General features: G+C 43.9%; 2 protein-coding genes across 5 annotated transcripts; one reads left to right on the top strand and one right to left on the bottom strand.

Moving 5' to 3' along the window:
* The first annotated feature begins 71 nt into the window (after positions 1-71).
* LOC116796597 (proton-coupled folate transporter-like) lies at positions 72-18,152 on the top strand. 4 transcript variants are annotated; one of them, XM_032707322.1, is made up of 4 exons: positions 72-919; positions 1,397-1,786; positions 3,164-3,276; positions 16,658-18,152. In XM_032707322.1, exons 2-4 carry the CDS (start codon positions 1,571-1,573, stop codon positions 16,692-16,694), a joined length of 366 nt encoding a protein of 121 aa, XP_032563213.1. In that variant the 5' UTR covers positions 72-919; positions 1,397-1,570; the 3' UTR covers positions 16,695-18,152. The 4 variants fall into 4 exon arrangements, with proteins under 4 accessions (XP_032563213.1, XP_032563212.1, XP_032563214.1 ...); XM_032707321.1 differs by having other exon boundaries at positions 1,397-1,908; XM_032707323.1 differs by lacking the exon at positions 16,658-18,152 and adding an exon at positions 4,478-4,782.
* LOC116796590 (solute carrier family 13 member 2-like) lies at positions 3,934-15,325 on the bottom strand. The gene is given in 12 exon segments (XM_032707313.1): positions 3,934-4,729; positions 5,482-5,619; positions 6,558-6,719; positions 7,000-7,121; positions 7,689-7,774; positions 7,874-8,095; positions 8,930-9,052; positions 9,268-9,457; positions 10,275-10,501; positions 11,550-11,686; positions 12,016-12,144; positions 15,146-15,325. Coding segments are annotated over 12 exon segments (1,848 nt in total). The 3' UTR covers positions 3,934-4,597.
* Positions 18,153-18,196: the final 44 nt, after the last annotated feature.

The raw sequence follows: 18,196 nt of genomic DNA, 5'->3' as shown, positions 1-18,196 counted from the left end.
CCCCGCCCGCGGCCGAGCCGCTGCCGTTCGGGACCACCGTGTCCCTGGGGCTGCGGAGCCCGCTCGCCACCCGGTGCTGAAGGGGACTCTTAAACACTGTCTACTAAACCGTGTCCATTCCAAATTAGGTTGGGGTTTATTAATATGAATTTGGGGTTTTTTCTTCTTTTTTTTTTTTTTTTTTTTTTTTTTTTGGATTTTGATTTTTTTCTACCGCTTGAATAGAAAACAGTACGTAAAGAATTAGTGTGGAATTATTTCAGGCTGAAGCTATGCGTGTGCTTCTAGCGTACCATGAACCTTGCATTTTTGCTTAACTTGATGAGAATTGCCTAACCTCAGATAAGGGATATAACTTTTGTAAGTAAGGGGGATTGAGGAGAGAACTTTTGCAAGTAGGTAGGACGGATCTCTTCGAACTGACACCTAACTAATTAGCATTCACCATTCAAGGAAAAATGAAGAAAAAAATGAAAAAAAAAGAGTCATCCAAGACGAAAAGAAGTCATCCAACACTACTAAGAATTAATATACGGTTGGAACAAAGACTGTGTAACGCTGGACTCCAATTGTAATAAAGGGACGATAGATGGCAGCAAAGACCGTGAAATAATTACAGCAACCCTATATAGTGGGGGGCGCGGAAAAGGCGGGATTTATCATGAATGTGTAATGACTTTTGCGAATATAAGGTTTTTGCTTTTGTCATTCCGTTCGACGCACTCATGGAGGGTTATCCCCAGTGCCGTCAATGAAAAGGAACGCGACTTCACATTGGTCAGACTGCGATGCTGAGTAAATATCTTTGTTTCAGTACCTGTGGGACCGGCTGGGCGCCGAGCGCGGCTACCACGGCCACAGCAGCAGCGGCTCCGCCGGCTGCGGGAACAGCAGCGCTGTCGCCGACCCGCTGCGGCAGGTGAGGGGGCACCGGGGGAGAGGGGACAAGGGAGTCCTCAGGGAGCCCTGGGGGACCAGGGAGGAACAGGGAAGGGGAGCGGGGGAAAGGGGAGCTCCAGGGGTAGCTGGAGAGTCGGCGGGAGAGGGGACACCCAGGAGGAGCGGGGTGCCCCGGGGAAGCCCCGGGGAAAAGGGGAGTCCGGGGGAGCGGGGAGCTCAGGGGAAAGAGGGGACTCCGGGTGAGTGGATAAACCAGGAGCCCAAAAGGAGCACGGGGTCCGAGGGGAGCCCTGGGGGTGCAGAGAGCCCATGGGAGTGGGGAGGAGCAGGGGAAGAGGGGAGCTCGGGAGGAGTGGGGTGTCCGGGGAGACAGTGGAGCCCCAAGGGGATCAGGGAGCCAGGAGGGGAAGGGCAGCTTGGGGAGAGCAGGGCAGTGGAGAGCCCAGGGTGGCACTGGGTGCTGTTGAGAGTTCTGAACCGCCTGTTTCTCTTGCAGGAGGTGGAAGCCCTGGTCTCCCACTGGAACCTCTACATCAACTTGGGGGGCTTCTTTGTCTGTCTCTTCTCCGTGACTCTGTTTGGACCATGGAGCGACAGCGTGGGCCGCCGTCCGGCGCTCATCCTGTCGACAGCAGGCATAGCCCTGCAAACGTCCATCTACCTGCTGGTCATGTACCCGGAGCTGCACGTCTCCTACTTGCTCCTGGGACGCCTTCTGAGTGGCCTGTCAGGAGACTACAACCTGATCCTGGCCAGCTGCTTTGCCTACGTGGCTGAGACCAGCGACAGGCGTGCGCGGACGTTCCGGGTGGCCATCCTCGAGGCGTGCCTGGGCATCGCGGGCATGCTGGCCAGCATCAGTGGTGGCCAGTGGCACAAGGCCCAGGTGGAAATTCTCTTTAATCCCTGGCTTTTCTCCTTCTCGTCACAGTGCATTTTGGAGCCAAGGACCTCTTGGTTTTGTGTGAACTTGGCTTCCCTCTCTGCTGGGCTTTCTGACCTCATCGGGTATGGCCTCCTAAATCCCTTTCAGAAAACTACAAATCTCCTAACAATGGGAGTATTCCTTTGGAATTTGCCTTGCTCAACATATTTTCTGTGAAAGTCGAGGAATACTGCAGCTAGAGATAAAACACAACACCTTCTTGGTACCACAACCTTTAACCAAGTTTCTGGCCAGTTAGTGACATGATTGGTTCTAAACAGGATGATTAATATTTAGCTAACTAGAAGACAGCTAACAGTGTTCTACTCCTGCCAGAGGCTTAGGCTAGCACATGATTATCTTCTTATAACTGGCTTGGCAGAAATGTGTGTGTGTTGGTTTGGGTTGTTTTTTTGGTTTTGTTTTTAGCCCCTTAACTATGTCTAATAACCAGTACAACTGGTCTGTCTTCTTTCTTTCTTGGAGTGTGCTTGGATCTTCCTAACTGCAGTGCTCTGTAAGCAGCCAGTGCCAACACATGCACACCCTTTTAGCATTTCCCTGCTTCCATAGAATTTTGGGCAGCATTTGTCCCAAGGTTGCCAAAATTCACTGACAATATTAATGGGAGAAATGCAAATGCATTATCAGGATTAATAGAGTTGTATTGTGGAAAAACTGGTTTAGGAATACAACTAAGGTTTAGTTCTTGAATCATGGAATCTCAGGATATTTTTGGTTTGAAGGGACCTTAAAGATCATCTTGTTTCAAACCCCTGCCATGGGCGGGGGCACCCCCCACTGGACCAGGTTTAAATGACTTCAAAGAGTCATAACACAGTTTTAAAGGGCTGGAAGGAGAGGCTGATGGGAAATGTTATAAGAATTCCACCTTTCCTGCTTAGCTAAGCAGCAATTTGGAAGGACATGTAAACTCTGTGCAAGTGTTTCAAAGAAAACAAAAAGCAAACAAAAGCTGCGCACGCTGCCCTGGTGCTGCAGACAAAGAGAGAAGAAGGGAGAGGCTCCCAGAAAATCATCTGCTTGGCTTTGTCATTTTTAGGCCCTCAGACACAGGGTGAGCAGGCTAATGAAAATATTTAGGGAGATTTGGATGTTATTTGATAGAGGTAAATGCCAAGGGAAAGGAGAGTGGTTTAGCAGTGACCTGAACAAGTCATTATGTGTTTGAAATCAATTATAGCCAGGAGCTCATTAGCAACAGAGAATAAATGCCTGTCCTGTGTGTGCTGTGGATATTCTCTTGGATCCCTATCATACATCAAAACCCTGTCTGTCAAAGCCACTGAAGGGTTAATAACAGACTGTTCTTTCCAGGGCAGTGATTTCCTGGGGCAAGTGGCCAGTGAAACCATCAGTGCAAGAGGGATCAGTGACCAGCAGGCACCAGAATTGTCTGGAGAGCTGGAACTGGAAAGAAACTACTGCAGGTCAGTGAATTCTGACATTTTGTAAGTGAAATGTACGCTGCACTATATCCTTGTCTCCTAATATTCAGGACTGAGAAAGAAAGAAGAAAGGTTTTGAAGAGCACACACTCATTTAGGGTGAAATTCCCTCATGTTTAGTCTGATGGGGCCAGTATGGGGATGCCACCAGAGTGGGACTTCTGAGAAGCAACATTCTTTGTGCAAAATTTAGGCAGGCAGCAGCAGAGCAAAGATTTCAGTGCAAACCTCAGGGGCACATGTTGAATAACTGCTCTGCCTGAACCCAACCTCAGTTATGATACTAAGAGATAGTTTTGGCAAAGTGTCTTTGGATATTCCCGTGGCTTTGTCAGTTTGGTCATTAGGAGTTTATGTGCTACTGAAAGTCAGTTGCAGCAGAATAGGGATTAAATATTTAAAAGGAAAATCTTGGGTTTGACATTCCAAGAAAATTTGACTGTCAATAATAATAAAGTATTTACTACTTTTAAGATAAGAGAAAATCAATTATGCTGATTTCTCTGATTATTTAAAGATATTTTAAATAAGCAAACAGACAGGTAGTTGATACATGGAAGACAGAAGCAGTGATATATAATTAAAAAATTATGCAGAACACAGAGGTACATTAAAAAAATCTTTAATTCAATTGTTTATTCTAGGACACAGGGGTTCTTTCCTTCTTAGGGGAACACTGCTGGTCCTGTCATGATCTTGCAGGGTGTAATCTGACATAAATAACAATGGGGAAAAAAATAGTCTTTTACATTCATAACAAGAGGCCTGCAAATAAATATATTTCAAAAATAGAAGGGGCTGACAGTATGTGATTTATCTGTAATGCTGTCAATGCCATTAACAGTATATAACAATCATGTACAGTTTGAACATATACACACATACATTGAATAGTCATGTTAATTGTGACAAGACACAGATCTATGCATGAAATCAGGAACACAGAGTCTTTCTTTTATATATATATATACACACTTCTCTTTTTTCTCACAACAGATTTCAGACTTTACAGGTGGGGTGGAAAAGCACTTGGGGAAAATGCCCCTCCAGAGACAAAAATTCTAAAGGTTCCTGGGACAGCATAAGAGCCAAAAGGTTACCTCATCGTACTGACAAAATTGCCAGCTAACAGCACTGTTGTGCAATTTTATTGCTGTTATCAAGAGAACGGTTTTGCTTGCAGGTGACTTGTCCTTTTCCAGAAGACAGGCCTGTCTCTATACCACTGCCTTGGCAAAGCTGGCATGGAGGGCAGTCCTGCTCTCACTGGAGCTCTAACGGAACAGTCACTGCTCCCTTCGCCTTATGGGCACATGCCTGTCTTGTTTGCCCAAGATGGGAGAGTTTGCAGCTGGAACAAAGATGAAGACCAGGTATTGATGGCAAGAGTTATTGTCAGAACTCCCAGAATGTTGAGTACAAATCCAGCTTTGGCCTAGAATTATAAAAAAAGAAGCACTGTTAGTTGAACTGAGCACTTTTTTTCCTTCCTTGCTGGTCAGGATTGTTTGTATGGATAGATTTTGTCTTTGGTCTTTCTTTACAACTCAATCAGAACTCCATCAAATTACATTTAAGCTGGTTTTCTTCACAAATATAATTTGTCCTGGGGGGAAACGAGTTTCCATCAGATAAAACTCCTTAATTAGAAGTCCTGAAATCCTTTGAACTCACTCATGTAGAACTTTCTCTTCTGACCTGGCATTTATCCCTAATGTTACTTTGAAATTCTTCTTGGATCACTTGCAAGTTAGAAAAGTTATCAAGAGACATGGCATCCGTGTCCATCTGTCTTTAACACAGGGATTTCTCAGAGCATCAGGGCAGCCCAGTGAGATGTGCCAGACTGTCCCCTATCCCTGCAGAAGGACTGCCCAGATGACAGGGCTCTTTGACACCTCTATGCTCTACATGTGGGCTTTTCAAGCACTTAGACATTGCTGTTTCTCATTGGCAGCTCTTCTTGGAACATCTTCAAGAGGCCTTGGCTGTTCTTTAAAACCTCAATAGCACCTTTCTGAGGCTCTGAGTGTGACCCTCTATTAATGCACACATTTGTCTTCCTTCCATTTTACATCAGCCCAGCACAGTGAGATTTCTAACACTCTCACAAGAAGAACCAATATTAGAAAAAGGAAAGACCAAATCTAGAGGTGAAAATTGTGACAAGAACATGATTTTGCTCACCATATCAATAACCTTGAGCTGTCCATAGGAGAAGACAATGGCATTGGGAGGAGTGGCCACAGGGAGCATGAACGCCAGTGATGCAGAAAGTGTGCAGGGCAGCATGACATAGAGTGGGTTGAGGCAAATGGCTTCAGCCTGTGCAGGAGGAGAGAGCAAAGAAGCTGGTTTTGATACCCAAAACTGTAGAGAAACCTTTTGTCAGAAAACTGATTGTATTTGTCCCTGTCAGAAACCTCGTTCTTCATCAAACACTGCAGCCACTCAGGTTTTGGTGCTGCTTTAGACACTTTTAGTCCATGTCTTTATGCAACAAATGCAAGAATTGATTTTGTGGTCAGGGCTTTGTGTTCTTGAGGCTGCTGTATGAATGGATAATAATGCTTGCATTCACCTCTAAACCCTAGGAAAAAATTGTAGAGTGGCTTCAAACTGGTTAAGAACAAAATGAAATTATCAGAGGAGACAGGGCAGCCTAAGCTCTGTGGGTGAGTGGATCAGTTCAAGGGTTTGCTGGAGTGTGTGACCTATGCCAAAAGATTTTGGAGGAGCTTATTGCATTTTTTGTCTGGAACCAGCTTTTCACGGTGCAGAACTATGTGTACCCCAGCAACAGGAATCTCCAGTGGAAATGCAAAAAGTCTGAATTAGGTCATGCTATCACCCTCAGAGACTTCTGGAAGGCCAGTGGTCGGAGTGAAATACAGTAATGGAATGTTGCAGGGAAGCAAATGCTGCTGCTGTCTCCATGCAGAACAAATTGGAAAAAACAAGTACAGCTGGCAGTGACCTCATGGGGTTGTTTAGGCCAGAAGGCAAAGTCTAATATGCCAATGAATTTAATCCCTTTACTCTTCCCCAGCAATGGTTTTAGAAGGGTTGAACTAAGCACAGTGTATTTATACAGAGATATATTCACACAGATATACATTTGTGTAAGTCTTGAGTCCCTGTTTGGACACACAAACCAGTGCTTGGCTATGGCAACCAGTTAATTTTGTCAATTGAGCAGATGTATGCTTGGAGAGGAGTTGAAAACTGTTCTTATAGGAACATTTTGAAATGCTGGAACCTACCATTGAAGCCACAATAGGGAGGAAGAGGGTGGTGGTGGCCACGTTGCTGGTGCACTCAGTGAAAGTGGCAACGAGGAGACTCAACAGGAAAGCAATTGCTGCGTGAGGGATGTTTTCAAGAGGAGTCAGTTGGGCACCTAACCATGTAGACAGACCAGATTCCTGTAACAGAGGAAAAAGGGCTATGAGGACAGTAGGTTGGTGAGGAAATAACCAGTTGCAGTCCAGTTACAGTTCTCATGTCAATTCGACCTTCCCTTGTCATAGCAGTTCTCATACAAACTGCTCTCTGCAAAAAAACATGTAGGAGCCAATGTTCATAGAGAGGGTCATTTGTTAGGTTACTTAGAAATAAACATGCTGTCCCTTCCATAGAATTTGAAAGAAGAAGATACTACATTTATAGGCAGACACAGATCCCAGGTAAGCCAAGGAATGTTACCTCACTGCCTTTGGCTAAGGCAAAACCACCTCCCAGCAGAAGCACAATGTGCCATGGCATTTTTTCATGAACTATTTTCCAGTTCAGGAGAGGTGGAGGTGCTTGGAACTTCGACCTGCCACCTGAAATCCAAAAAGATTTTGTAAGCCATATTACATTCTCCAAAGAAAGGAGAACTTCTTGGTGGGACATGAGTTTAGTCTGAATATCAGGAAACCCTTCTGTCAGCAAGATCTGGAATTACCTCCCAAAGCAAATGCTAAAAGCCTCACCAACAAAGGTTTTAAAACCTGACTTGCAAAACCACTAATGAATGATCTGCAGCTGCTTCCAAAAGCACAGTACGATTTAGGGAAGGGTGAGCAAAAAGTGTGGCAAGATATCTGCAGAACTGTGTGTGTTTCTATTGTTTTCTCTCCTGAAGATTTCAGCCTCAGAAGCTTTTACACATGTGTATAGTAGAGGCATGAACATTGCTGGGATAAGAGTTTCCTACTTGGTTAAATAATGAGAAGCACAGAACTTTTATGGGATATGTGCCTTGCCTACCCTAAACAGAAGCTGTAGCTATGCAGGAAGAGCAGTTTGAAATCTTATTTAATATTTGAAAATTCCTTTGTAAACCTCAAACGTGAAACTTCCCACATACCTATTCTGGGAGTTGATTTTTGGTGCTTCAGTAAACTCACCTGTTTGTGCATTGTTGGAAAAGCCAGAAGGAATGATGAACAACAAAAGTGAAATAAAGATGGCAACTGTAGCATCAGTGACGTAGCTGCAACAGACCAGTCAGATATTTAGTCAGCTATGTTTTCATTTTTATAAAATCCAGCGTGCTTACTTTACTCAAATTGAGGAAGAAAAGTGGTAGTACCTTATATCATCTTTGTTGAAAAGAACAGTTGCCCAGCCTGGTATGAACCCAGGTTCTCTTGTAAACCAGAGTAGTACCAGGAGTATGAACAGGATCAAAACTGCTATTTCTGCAAATTTCATTCTGCCCAACTTCCTGCTCTCTTCCTTGATGACAGCATAGGCCTCTTTCTCCTTAGCCTTGGCAGAGGGACTTGAACCACAACCAAAATTCTCCTTAAAACTAGAAGAAAATGGACAAGAAATATCAGAGACATTTGCCAGATAGCCTTAGTTAAGAATTCAAATTTTAGACTCAGTCATAATGTCTTTTAGATATGTGACTATTGACATTAAATATATAATAATCATAGCATCGGCAGCCAAGGTGGGTACTAACTGCATTGTACCATGGCTTGCCAAGGTGATCAGAAGGAAGCTTCTGCCAAGGGCAGGGATCCCTTCCACTAGAGCAGGACAAGGTCAGTGTGACTGACAAGGCTATATGATCACTAGGAAGTAAGGAGTTGCCAAGCTTTTTAAAATGATAGAAAATGAGAATTTTAAAGGAGGAATTTGAAGATGAAAATACCATTTCAGGTATTACAGCACTCTTGCTATGTAAAACAAGGGAGGTTGGGGATAATAAAAACTTGATAGGCTAAGTATTAAACAGGTAGGTAATGTAAGCTGGGTATTGGGGATGATTAGCATTGGAAATAATAGCACAAGACTAATCCCCTAGGTCTGAAGCAACTCTTGTCACAAAGGCATGTCCTGCTTTGAAGCAGAGCAATCCCTTGGGACATGACAACAATGCCACAGAACAGGTCATATGCTGTTAGAACTTCCTATTTGCATCTACAGAGTGTGTTTATCTGGGATTTGATCAGATTCCTCAGAGAAAAAGGTGCAATATTTTAACAGACACTGAGTGTGCTGTTCTGCTTGTCTCTGTTCTGTGTGAGGAATTTGTCACTTGCTGTGTGACTTTCCCCATCAATAAAAGGATCACTTGTGCAATGAGTCCTTGATCACAGGCCCATCAGCTGGACTGCAGAGGGTGAAGGGTACTCACTTAAAGCCCAAGTACAGTATCTGTAGCCACATCCATGCCAAAACCAGTAACAAAATCATGGTGGGGAAGGCAAAGGAGAACCAGGAGGCAAAGTTGATGACACCGCCATTATCAGGATAGAGCCTGTAAAATGCAGGTAGCTGTTAGCATCCATAATTCCACATTCTCTTCTGTATTTACTTAATGAATTAGAAACAGGGGAGGTACATTAAGGAAGAGAAGCTCACTTCCCAGCAAAGTTACCAAACTGATATTTTTTTCTCTGTGCTGCCTGGAAGTCAGTTGTACAGGATGATGCAATTTAGTGGGTTTGTAATCCCACATTCAACCAGACTTACTCATTAACTTGTCCTTGCAGTACCAGATTTGGTGTTGTCCCAGTCAGAGTTGCAATTCCTCCAATACTGGCTGAGTAACAAATAGAGAGAGACATTCCCTTGCAGAGTTTCAAGTGTTTCTGCTCTAGCAGATCTTTGTTTCCCTTTTTGTCTTCCTCGATCGTCAGCACATGAGCATTACCTGGATCCCAAGGAACAAAAGAGATGCAGAAGCTTGGTTGGACAGGAAAAGATATTGTGCCTGCACAGCTCAGTATTTCAAGGCTAGGACACAATGGACTCAAAGCTGAAGGAACCAAATGTCCTCTTTTTAAGACTGACATTGTTAATTTTCTGATCTTCTGCCCATTTTGCTGACACTTCTTGGAGAACTAGGGTGATGTCTGAACTGCACATAGAGGGGAGAAAGGTAAGAATTCAGGGGGTTACAAGAGAACCAGAGGAGCTGGGCTGAAGGCAACTTGTTCTGTACCAGCATCTGACTGCTGGCACTGGGACTTACAGAAACACTGGAGTCATCTCAAACATGAGGAGAGGGCAAGACAGCTGGTAAAGAGATAGTGTTGCTTGATTGTGTAGCTTTGGATTAGAAAGATCATTTTAATCCCTACCCTTCTGGCCTGAAATAGGCCAGAATTTTTCCAGTGGGAATTCCATATTATCTGATCCATTCCACAGGAGGCAAGAATTGAACTAAGACAAAGATACAGAAGAATATCAAGCCTCATGGAAAGGCTTCAGCCAATGGAGAATGCATTCCTGTTGTTGGTTTATTGATTAGTTATCATCTCTTTGTATCTTTTGATCTGTTTCCAAATACAGTCTAGTCAGTAGATCTTATGGTGGTTTTGTGTGGCTCATGGAAGAGCCTCATCAATGCTGTGTAATGCAGTCAGGATGCTTGAGGTAAATTCTTTTAGAATTTACTGGCAGACTTTACGACAGTGAAGAAGGCCTCAGGTCATCCTCCATCACCCTGAAGAGAAAGCTGCCCAGAATTCACTCACCTTTTTCCTCTTTTTCATTGGAGTTAAGAGGTGGAGTTGACCCTTCCTCCAGCTCAAAGGCTTTGTTGACATTTTCAGATGCTTGGCCAGCACCACGGGACTCCAATTCTGACTGGTGCAGCTGTTCCAGCACTGCCTGTGCTATGGGGACCATCATGGCAGTGGTGGCCGTGTTGCTGATCCACATTGACAGGAAGGCAGTCACGGCCATGAATCCCATGAGAAGTCTGGAATGAGAAGGTTTGGAAAAGCTGGATCAGAACTCAGCACTGCAATGCTCTGTTTTTGTTGCAAAGATTCAACTACAAATGCTGAGTTTGGAACATGCTCAGCAATTCCCACCCAGCACTTCCTCTTACCCTGGTCTACTTTGGGAGTGACACGGTGAGATTTTACATTCTTTTTTTTTTTCAATTTCAACCAATTTTTTATATTCTTATGACCAGGAAAGTGGAACCTGGTAGCTTGGAGCCAACAATTTACCTAGTCAGGTCCTGCTTATTCTGCATGCTTCCAAGGAAGACATGCCACCTCAATAACACATGTTAATGCATTATAATATATTTTAAAGAGGAATTGGAAGCTGAACTTGATCCCAAGTGGCAATCAGTTGAAGCCATAAGGATGAGGATCTCTATTTTTCTGTAATTTTATCCCATCTCTATTATTTAGGATTCTCTTCTTACTCATCTAAAATTCTAATCCTCCTTTCAGTATTACTCTGTGATTTGCCTCCAAATTATTCCTTAGATGAGATGTAGATTATATATGAGATGGAAAGGGGTTTATCTTGTATGCATTTTTATTCTATTGCTTTGTAATTTCCTTCAGGAGTCCCTCTTGTTAGGAGCTAAGACAGATTAAATAGGGTGCTGTAGCCTCTGCATAGCTTAGAGTTCTAGTGTGGAAAACACTTGTTGTTTTGCAAACAAGCATCCTCATGTTTTCTCTTCTCTTGGCAATCAGTGTAGCAGGCAGAGAGTCCATGTTTTCTGTGTTTCATCTGTGGTCTTTCCTGACTGTCTGAAACTGTGTCTTACTACCATTGACTCTCTTGTTGCTATTTCTCCACCTAAAGGCATTTGGAATTCCAAAAAGGCACACCAGGTCTGTAACACTTCACGGGATCCCCATTTGCAAGGTTAGCTCAGGCACTAACTCCCTTGGACTGCAGGAAAGCATTTGTAGGCTGTGATTTGCAGATTCACATAAGAGATGGGGACTAATGCCACATAAGGTCTTTTATCCTGTGGTGTTTTCATGACTGTTACTCACAGGGCTGGTCTGACACCAGTGAGAAGCAAGACCCGCAGAGCCACACGCTTGTGTAGGTGCCAGTTCTCAATGGCAATGGCCATCAGCAGTCCCCCGATGAAAAGCATATTGGAGTCCTTTAAATATTCCTGACAGACCTGTAATGTGGAACAAGGGAGAGAAAATAGTCAGAAGAAGTCAAGAGAGAAGGCATTTTCTGAGGGAGGTTGTTCCAAAGCCATTAGCACAGAGTAACTGTGGGTTGCATCTGAACAGTGAATTTGATTTCAGATTAGCAGCTCCACCCAGAGCTCACTGTGGGCTCATGCAAGTTCTATTCTGTGAAGACGACAGACAATTCTCTGTGTAACAGCAGTGGAATAATATTAATAATAATAATAATAATGGGAAATAATCCCTGAATAAAAGAAGCTTATCAATGGCTGATTAACACATAGGCCAATGTCTACGGAGTAGGATCTCTTACTGTTGTTGAATCCATGACATTCATTAGTGGGAACAGCAGGACGGGCAGGAGAGCTGTGACAGCCAACGGCAGGGCTTCTGTGCACCAGTAAAGTGCCATCACTATGATAACATAACCGCATTCGGCCTCCTGGGGGGCAAGAGGGGAAGAGGAGACATGATCAGAACACACTGCACATGGCACTTGGGCTTCCAGAAGGCAACAGCCCATAATTCACTCATTGCCTGATAAAGGGATTAGAGAAAAGGTTATTTCCTGTCCTTGTCTCCCCTGTATCCTCCGACCTATGCAGATTTTAATCAAATGACAAACTGTTCAATAACCTTGTCAGAACTCTGAGGAAAAGATGAATCCTCCAGGGGGCGAAAAAATATTAACTTAGGAAAAGAAACAAACGGATGACTTTGAACTTTTCATGATAAGGGATTGGGAGTCACTGCACAGGATTTGTGATTGTGCTGATAGTGTTATATTCTGTATTTATGTCCTTGAATTGCAGAAATAATTATGATCCAGTCAAGGCTTCTTCACCTTTTGCTTCACGTGTTCCAGGATATGGCACAGGTGAACCCCAACTAATCTCAATAGCCTGGATTCCTTGTACTGTAAATACTTTTACAATTTTTCATTGGATTTTTAGCTTAGTAGAAGCTTTGAAAGGCTCGCTGAGAGACTGGTCACAGGTCCTTTCAGCTTTCACTGACTTGTTTGTTTGACGAAAGTATGATCCCCTATTTCATATTACTCGCCTTCTGAGAAAACATTGATTTAGTTTTGCTTTGGACAACCCCTCCAAATTTTATATAAAAATGTTTAAGACAGTCAGATTCAGAATTACTTGTCACAACAGATTTTCATGTGGTTGGGCTGGGGATGAAAGCTAGAAGAAGTTATATTGCAGGTTGTGGTGTCTTCCTCGTTTTGGAACTCATGCAACAGTGGGTGACAGCAAATCCAAAGGAAGCAAAACGTGGTTGTTTGGCCTCGGATAAAGAATGTCCACTAAAATTTACTGGACAGTATGAATGAAATCGTAAGGATGCTTATTGAAGCTGGATTACAGAGGATTAAAACAAGGAGCTGAGATAATGGCTGGCAGGATTGAATTTGTGATGCTTTAGAACACGCTCAGGACTTCTGAACGTGGCATGGAGGCTATGGAGCTGGTGACTGGGATGAAGTGGGGAGCAGGAAGAACCTTAATTATCCATCCCATCAAGCACTGAAAGAAATTTTTCATGTTGATGATCCTTTTTATCCATTTTTGTTCTTAAAAGACACCAATAGGTGCCTTTTGAGAGACCCTAGCAGGGCTTTGGGACGTATGTCATAGGCACAATGTTTTTGGCTTCCATCCTGCTATGAACAGGCTCTCGGTAAAAGTGGGGGAAAAGGCTTTTCACAGTGTCAGTTTTTCTGTAAGGACATTTGTCTGTCCTTAAGTGAAATTTTTAGCATTGTTTGCTCTCAATTTTAATATTTTGGTGTCCAGTGCTATGTCATTATAGGGCAGGTAAATAGCTCAACGGAACAGAAAAATGTGAAATTCCATCCTGTGAGCTGCCTGCTCACATCACTGCTGCGCATGGAGGCAACAGCTTTTCCTGCTCAGCATTGCCACGGTGCACAATTCTAACCCAAAAAAATCTTCTTACAGGTTGCAAAGGGAAAAGTCCAGGACATTTTAAATTTCTGTGTTGTTGCTGACTACATAGAAACCAGAGAGAGTCATTTTCGCAGAGGAACTGAGGCAAGACTGCCAAATCATTCCACAGGTAACACCATGGACTTAGTGTATGTAACAATGCCTCTAGCAAGCGAGCTTGAACTTGTGGCCTCAAGACAGAGAAAAAATAATCTTTCTCTGGCTTCTTGGAACTCTTCTGATCCAGATATCTTTTCCTTCAGTAACTCTTTGACTATGAAAAGTTGACTAGCAAAAAGGTACTTTTTCTGTTTTTCCTGCTAGTAAGTTTTTAAGTAGTAATTTAAACTATTTTATTTACTTAGTGAGAGAGTAAGGTGCCACGCCTGAACAGTTACCACATTGCACCTCCAGCCAGTGCCACTCTATCATTCACGCTCGCAGTCCTCCGGTCAGAGCTCCAAAGTCTCTGATAACACTCAGAGCTGTGAGGAAGAAAGAGCTTTGGGACAGGCAGGGAAGAGTTAGTGAAGTGCAGAAGGAAGCTTGGAGAAGGAAACTACAAACTGGGAGTCAGCAGGGATCAGGAGACAGGCAACAGGCAGAGAGCAGAGGAAAGAGCTACGACTGGACGTCCAAAGAGCAGTGACAGGAGAGGTAGATTGGGACGAGTTATTTCAAGATCCTGGGGCTGTAATAAGAGACCTGAAGGCCAGAGATGAGATATTTCTGCATGAAGAGATTGAGAGTGTGAGAAACATGCCAGAGTGAAGAAGCAGCAGAAGGCTGGCAAGCTGCTGGCTCAGAGAGCTCTGTTTAAATGGTCAATGATCAATGTCCCAGATCAGGGATCAAAATGATCAATGTCTCACTACTGCAGCTGCTTGTACTTAACTTTTTCTGAAGGTACCCTAAGCAAGGTGTCTTCAAAACTTCATTTTAAATTTAAAATCCTTGTTTGGGAAGATTCTTACAGAAATATGCTAAACCAAGAGTGAAATACATAGTATTTTTCCTTATGTGTCAGAATGCCTTGTCCCTCTGACCAAGGAAAATGCCTCTTCTACATGGCAGTGACAACAAGGAAAAAGAAGATGTGGACTGGATACTGTTAGAAAATCAGAAGGGGGATTAAAATTGAACCTTAGATTGGAACTTAGGTTCACACCTAAGTGTGAATCTTCAGCATAGAAAGTCCTTTGCTAAATCAGTCAGATACAAAGCAAAAGTCATAAATCACATGTCACTGAGTGTTCTTTTAGAAGATGCAATCACAGATGTATCTGTTCATCCATCATTGCTTTTATACTGCCCCACTATCTGTAGGTGTCTGATCAGGGAAAGAAAAAACCAAAAGAGATCTTCAAGCAATAAATGAAGGTTCTCTGAGAAAGAATCTGTGCGGTCTGTTCACTCTGTCACTTGCAAGGAGCAGCTCTGAGATGCAGAGATTTGGCTTTTAAATTGAACTTAAAAAATCCTTACCTTGGTAGGCACCACCAGAGGAAGAGGAAGAGCGAGAAGGGGTACTGCAATTATGATGAGGTATTTCTTGAAGGCCAGGATCACCTCCAAGATGCCAGCCATGGTGCTGGAGCTAGCCCAGTGCTGAAGGCCTGGGATCTGCTGCTGGGGACTTTATAAACACTGGGGAATATTAACCATTGACCTCAGGAGATTGGGTGTTGATTTTGGAACTGTAATCGGAGAAAGAAGGAAGAGAACAAAGAAGGGAGGAGACAGCAAAAGAGTGTCAGACCAGGAACTTTCTTAAGAAATCTTCCTGAAAGGTGGACAGTTCAGGACAGTATTAACTCCTTGTAGACCAAGTACATTTATTAAAAGCAAACTGAAAGTACCTAATTTTTAAAAAATATTAATGGTTTTGTCTTTAATAATATAATCTTTGAATAGGTACTGTCATTCCTCCTTTAAAAAAAGGGAAACTGCTCCCTCCAAAATGGGTTGAAAATTGCTTTAAAAATATGTAGAGCACTGAAAACCACATCTGCATCTCTAATAATCAAATACAGGCATTAGAAACAACGATGCAAAATGTTATATAAACATCATTGTGTTCACTAAGAAATTCAATCTGGGTAGCATAATCCACTGGGCAGAGCTCCTGTCACCAGGTGCCACATCAAGTTCCTGGCACGCAGGGACTGACAGTCCTTACCCTGGATCTTAGTGGACTGGGAAAGACTTGGCCACAGGGCATCACTTTGCAGACACTGGGCTTTTTTGTTTCACCTTTCAGCTCTTGCAGGTTTATAGGCACAGCTTTGGGAACCTGGAGGATGTACTGGGGGCAAAAAAAGTAAAGGAAAAAAAAGGCGCTATGGGGAAATTACCAGCAATTCTTGTCCCAGTTGCAGGAAACCTCCAAAATACAAGCTGTGAATTACTTGAATCTGTAAACACACAGGGATAGAACCAAACTTTTTGATGTGTCTCGTTAATGTCACTTTGATGGCTTTATTTGGTAGATCATACAAGCGCATGGCTCAGATAAAGATTATAACATTTCCATTTTATTGGTATAAATTGTCGTGGCACTGTTTATAGCTTACTCAAGCAGAGACACAAAAAGGGAAGCACAGACATTAGGTCATCTGATGTCGGCTCCACAAAAAGCTTCTGCTGTTTCTCTTTCCATTTTCTGCCAGGCCTTCTTTTCTTTCAACAATGTGCTTATGATGGAAAACCAGTGGGGTTTCAGTTGCCAGAGCTGCAAGCTTGACTTGGACATATTGCTCACAACAAACAGAGCTTTAGCATTTCACCCTCAGTACAAAAAGAATGAGAAAGAGCTTTCAAATGAATTATATTCCCCCACATTTTTGCATCCATTTAATGTTTAATTAGTGTCTGAAAAGGTGTAGTGGCAAAATCAGCCAACAGCAAGGTATTTTTTTCTACGTTTTACCCTAATGCCCTAAGGTTGCAATGAAAATCTAAAAGAACACATCGTTTTTGCATCTCTGTAACATGAAGGTCAGCCTCCAACTGCAGCCTCATCTGTGGAGTGTAAATAACAACGTGGAAGGGTCTCAGCTGATGAATTCTGCCTGTTCTTCACAAGCAACACGTCCTCAGCCATCGTTTCCTCTGTCATGTGAGTCACAATACCTACAAAAATGCTAGAAATGAGCTCTCTAAGTGTGTTACGGTTTGTCTTGTTTGAGCTTTGCCCGTGGCCCATTAACAGTCCCTTGGAGTTGTCAAAGGAGCAAAGCCAATTTACATTAGTTTGGAACAGTTTATATAAACGGGTTAATCTAACACTCTGAATCGCGTGCTTTGAATTCTAACAGCAACTTGGTCTTTGCTCACTGATCTGCTCTTTGACGCAGACCAAACCTCATAGGAAACCAAACAGCACAGCCAAAGCTTCTTTTATTAACTGAGCTTATAAGTTATTTTGTCCTTTATAAAAAGAAGTGTTTTCTAATGTGCTGTGAATTAATATAAGTGATCACATATTGCTAACTACAACATTTCACAGATCTGACTGCATTTAAAATGTTGACTTTTGCTTTGTTTGGAGAGAAGAAAAAACAGGGTTTATGTTTAAATTTCTTCAGCCATCAGGCTAGGGAGCGGCCCAGTAGAACAGGACCTGGGGGTGCTGGCTGACAGCTGAACTTGAGCCTGCGTGTGCTCAGGTGGCCAAGGGCAACCTGGCTTGTAGCAGTAGTAGTGTGGCCAGCAAGACTAGGGCAGTGCTGGCCACTGCTGAGGCCAGACCTTGAATCCTGGGTTCAGTTTTGGGCCCCTCACAACAAGAGAGGCATTGAGGTGCTGGAGTGTGTCCAGAGAAGGGAACGGAGCTGGGGAAGGGTCTGGAGCACAAGTCTGATGAGGAGCGGCTGAGGGAGCTGGGAGGGCTCAGCCTGGAGAAAAGGAGGCTCAGGGGGGACTTTATCAGGGTTAGAGGGGAAGCTGAGTGGCTGAGGTCACTCGTTTTGTTCAGCCTGGAGGAGACCAAGGGGAGCCCTCATCGAGGTCTGCAGGTTCCTCATGAGGGGCAGAGGAGGGGCAGGGGCTGTTCTCTCTTCTCTGGTGACCAGCGACAGGACTTGAGGGAGTGGCATGAAGCCATGCCATGGGGATTTAGATTGGATATGAGGGAAAATTCCTCCACGGAAAGGGTTGTCCAGCCCTGGCAGAGGCTGCCCAGCGCAGCAGCGGAATTACCATCCCTAGAGGGATTTAAGAGTGTGGATATGGCACCTGGGGACATGGTTTAGCGGTTGCCTTGGCCGTGCTGTGTTAACGTCGGTCTCGATGATCTCAGAGGGCCTTTTCCCACCTCAACAATTCTATGAAACAACACGCGGCGAGGGGGGGAAGGTGGGGGGGAGCTGAGCGCTGCTTCTTTATCACCGGACTCGCTGCAGCGGCAACACCGAGGGATCCCGGGGACTCGCTGAACCCTCTCGGTTCCCGCGGGCGGCGGGGCGGAGCGGAGAGGCCAGTCCCGGGCGGAGCGGAGCTTGTCCCGGCCCGGCCCGGCCGCGCCGCTCCCGCCCC

The sequence above is a fragment of the Chiroxiphia lanceolata genome, chromosome 20 (genome assembly GCF_009829145.1).
Source record: "Chiroxiphia lanceolata isolate bChiLan1 chromosome 20, bChiLan1.pri, whole genome shotgun sequence".
NCBI classification, from domain to species: domain Eukaryota; kingdom Metazoa; phylum Chordata; class Aves; order Passeriformes; family Pipridae; genus Chiroxiphia; species Chiroxiphia lanceolata.
Note: the sequence above shows the minus strand (reverse complement) of the source record. Positions and strands in the feature narration are given on the sequence as shown.

Coding starts and splice junctions, on each gene's coding strand:
- LOC116796597 (XM_032707320.1), top strand. CDS start 1,571: ATGTACCCGGAGCTGCACGTCTCCTACTTGCTCCTGGGACGCCTTCTG. Junction 1,909..3,163: donor GGGCTTTCTGACCTCATCGG/GTATGGCCTCCT, acceptor TGTTCTTTCCAG/GGCAGTGATTTCCTGGGGCA. Junction 3,277..4,477: donor CTGGAAAGAAACTACTGCAG/GTCAGTGAATTC, acceptor TTTTGCTTGCAG/GTGACTTGTCCTTTTCCAGA.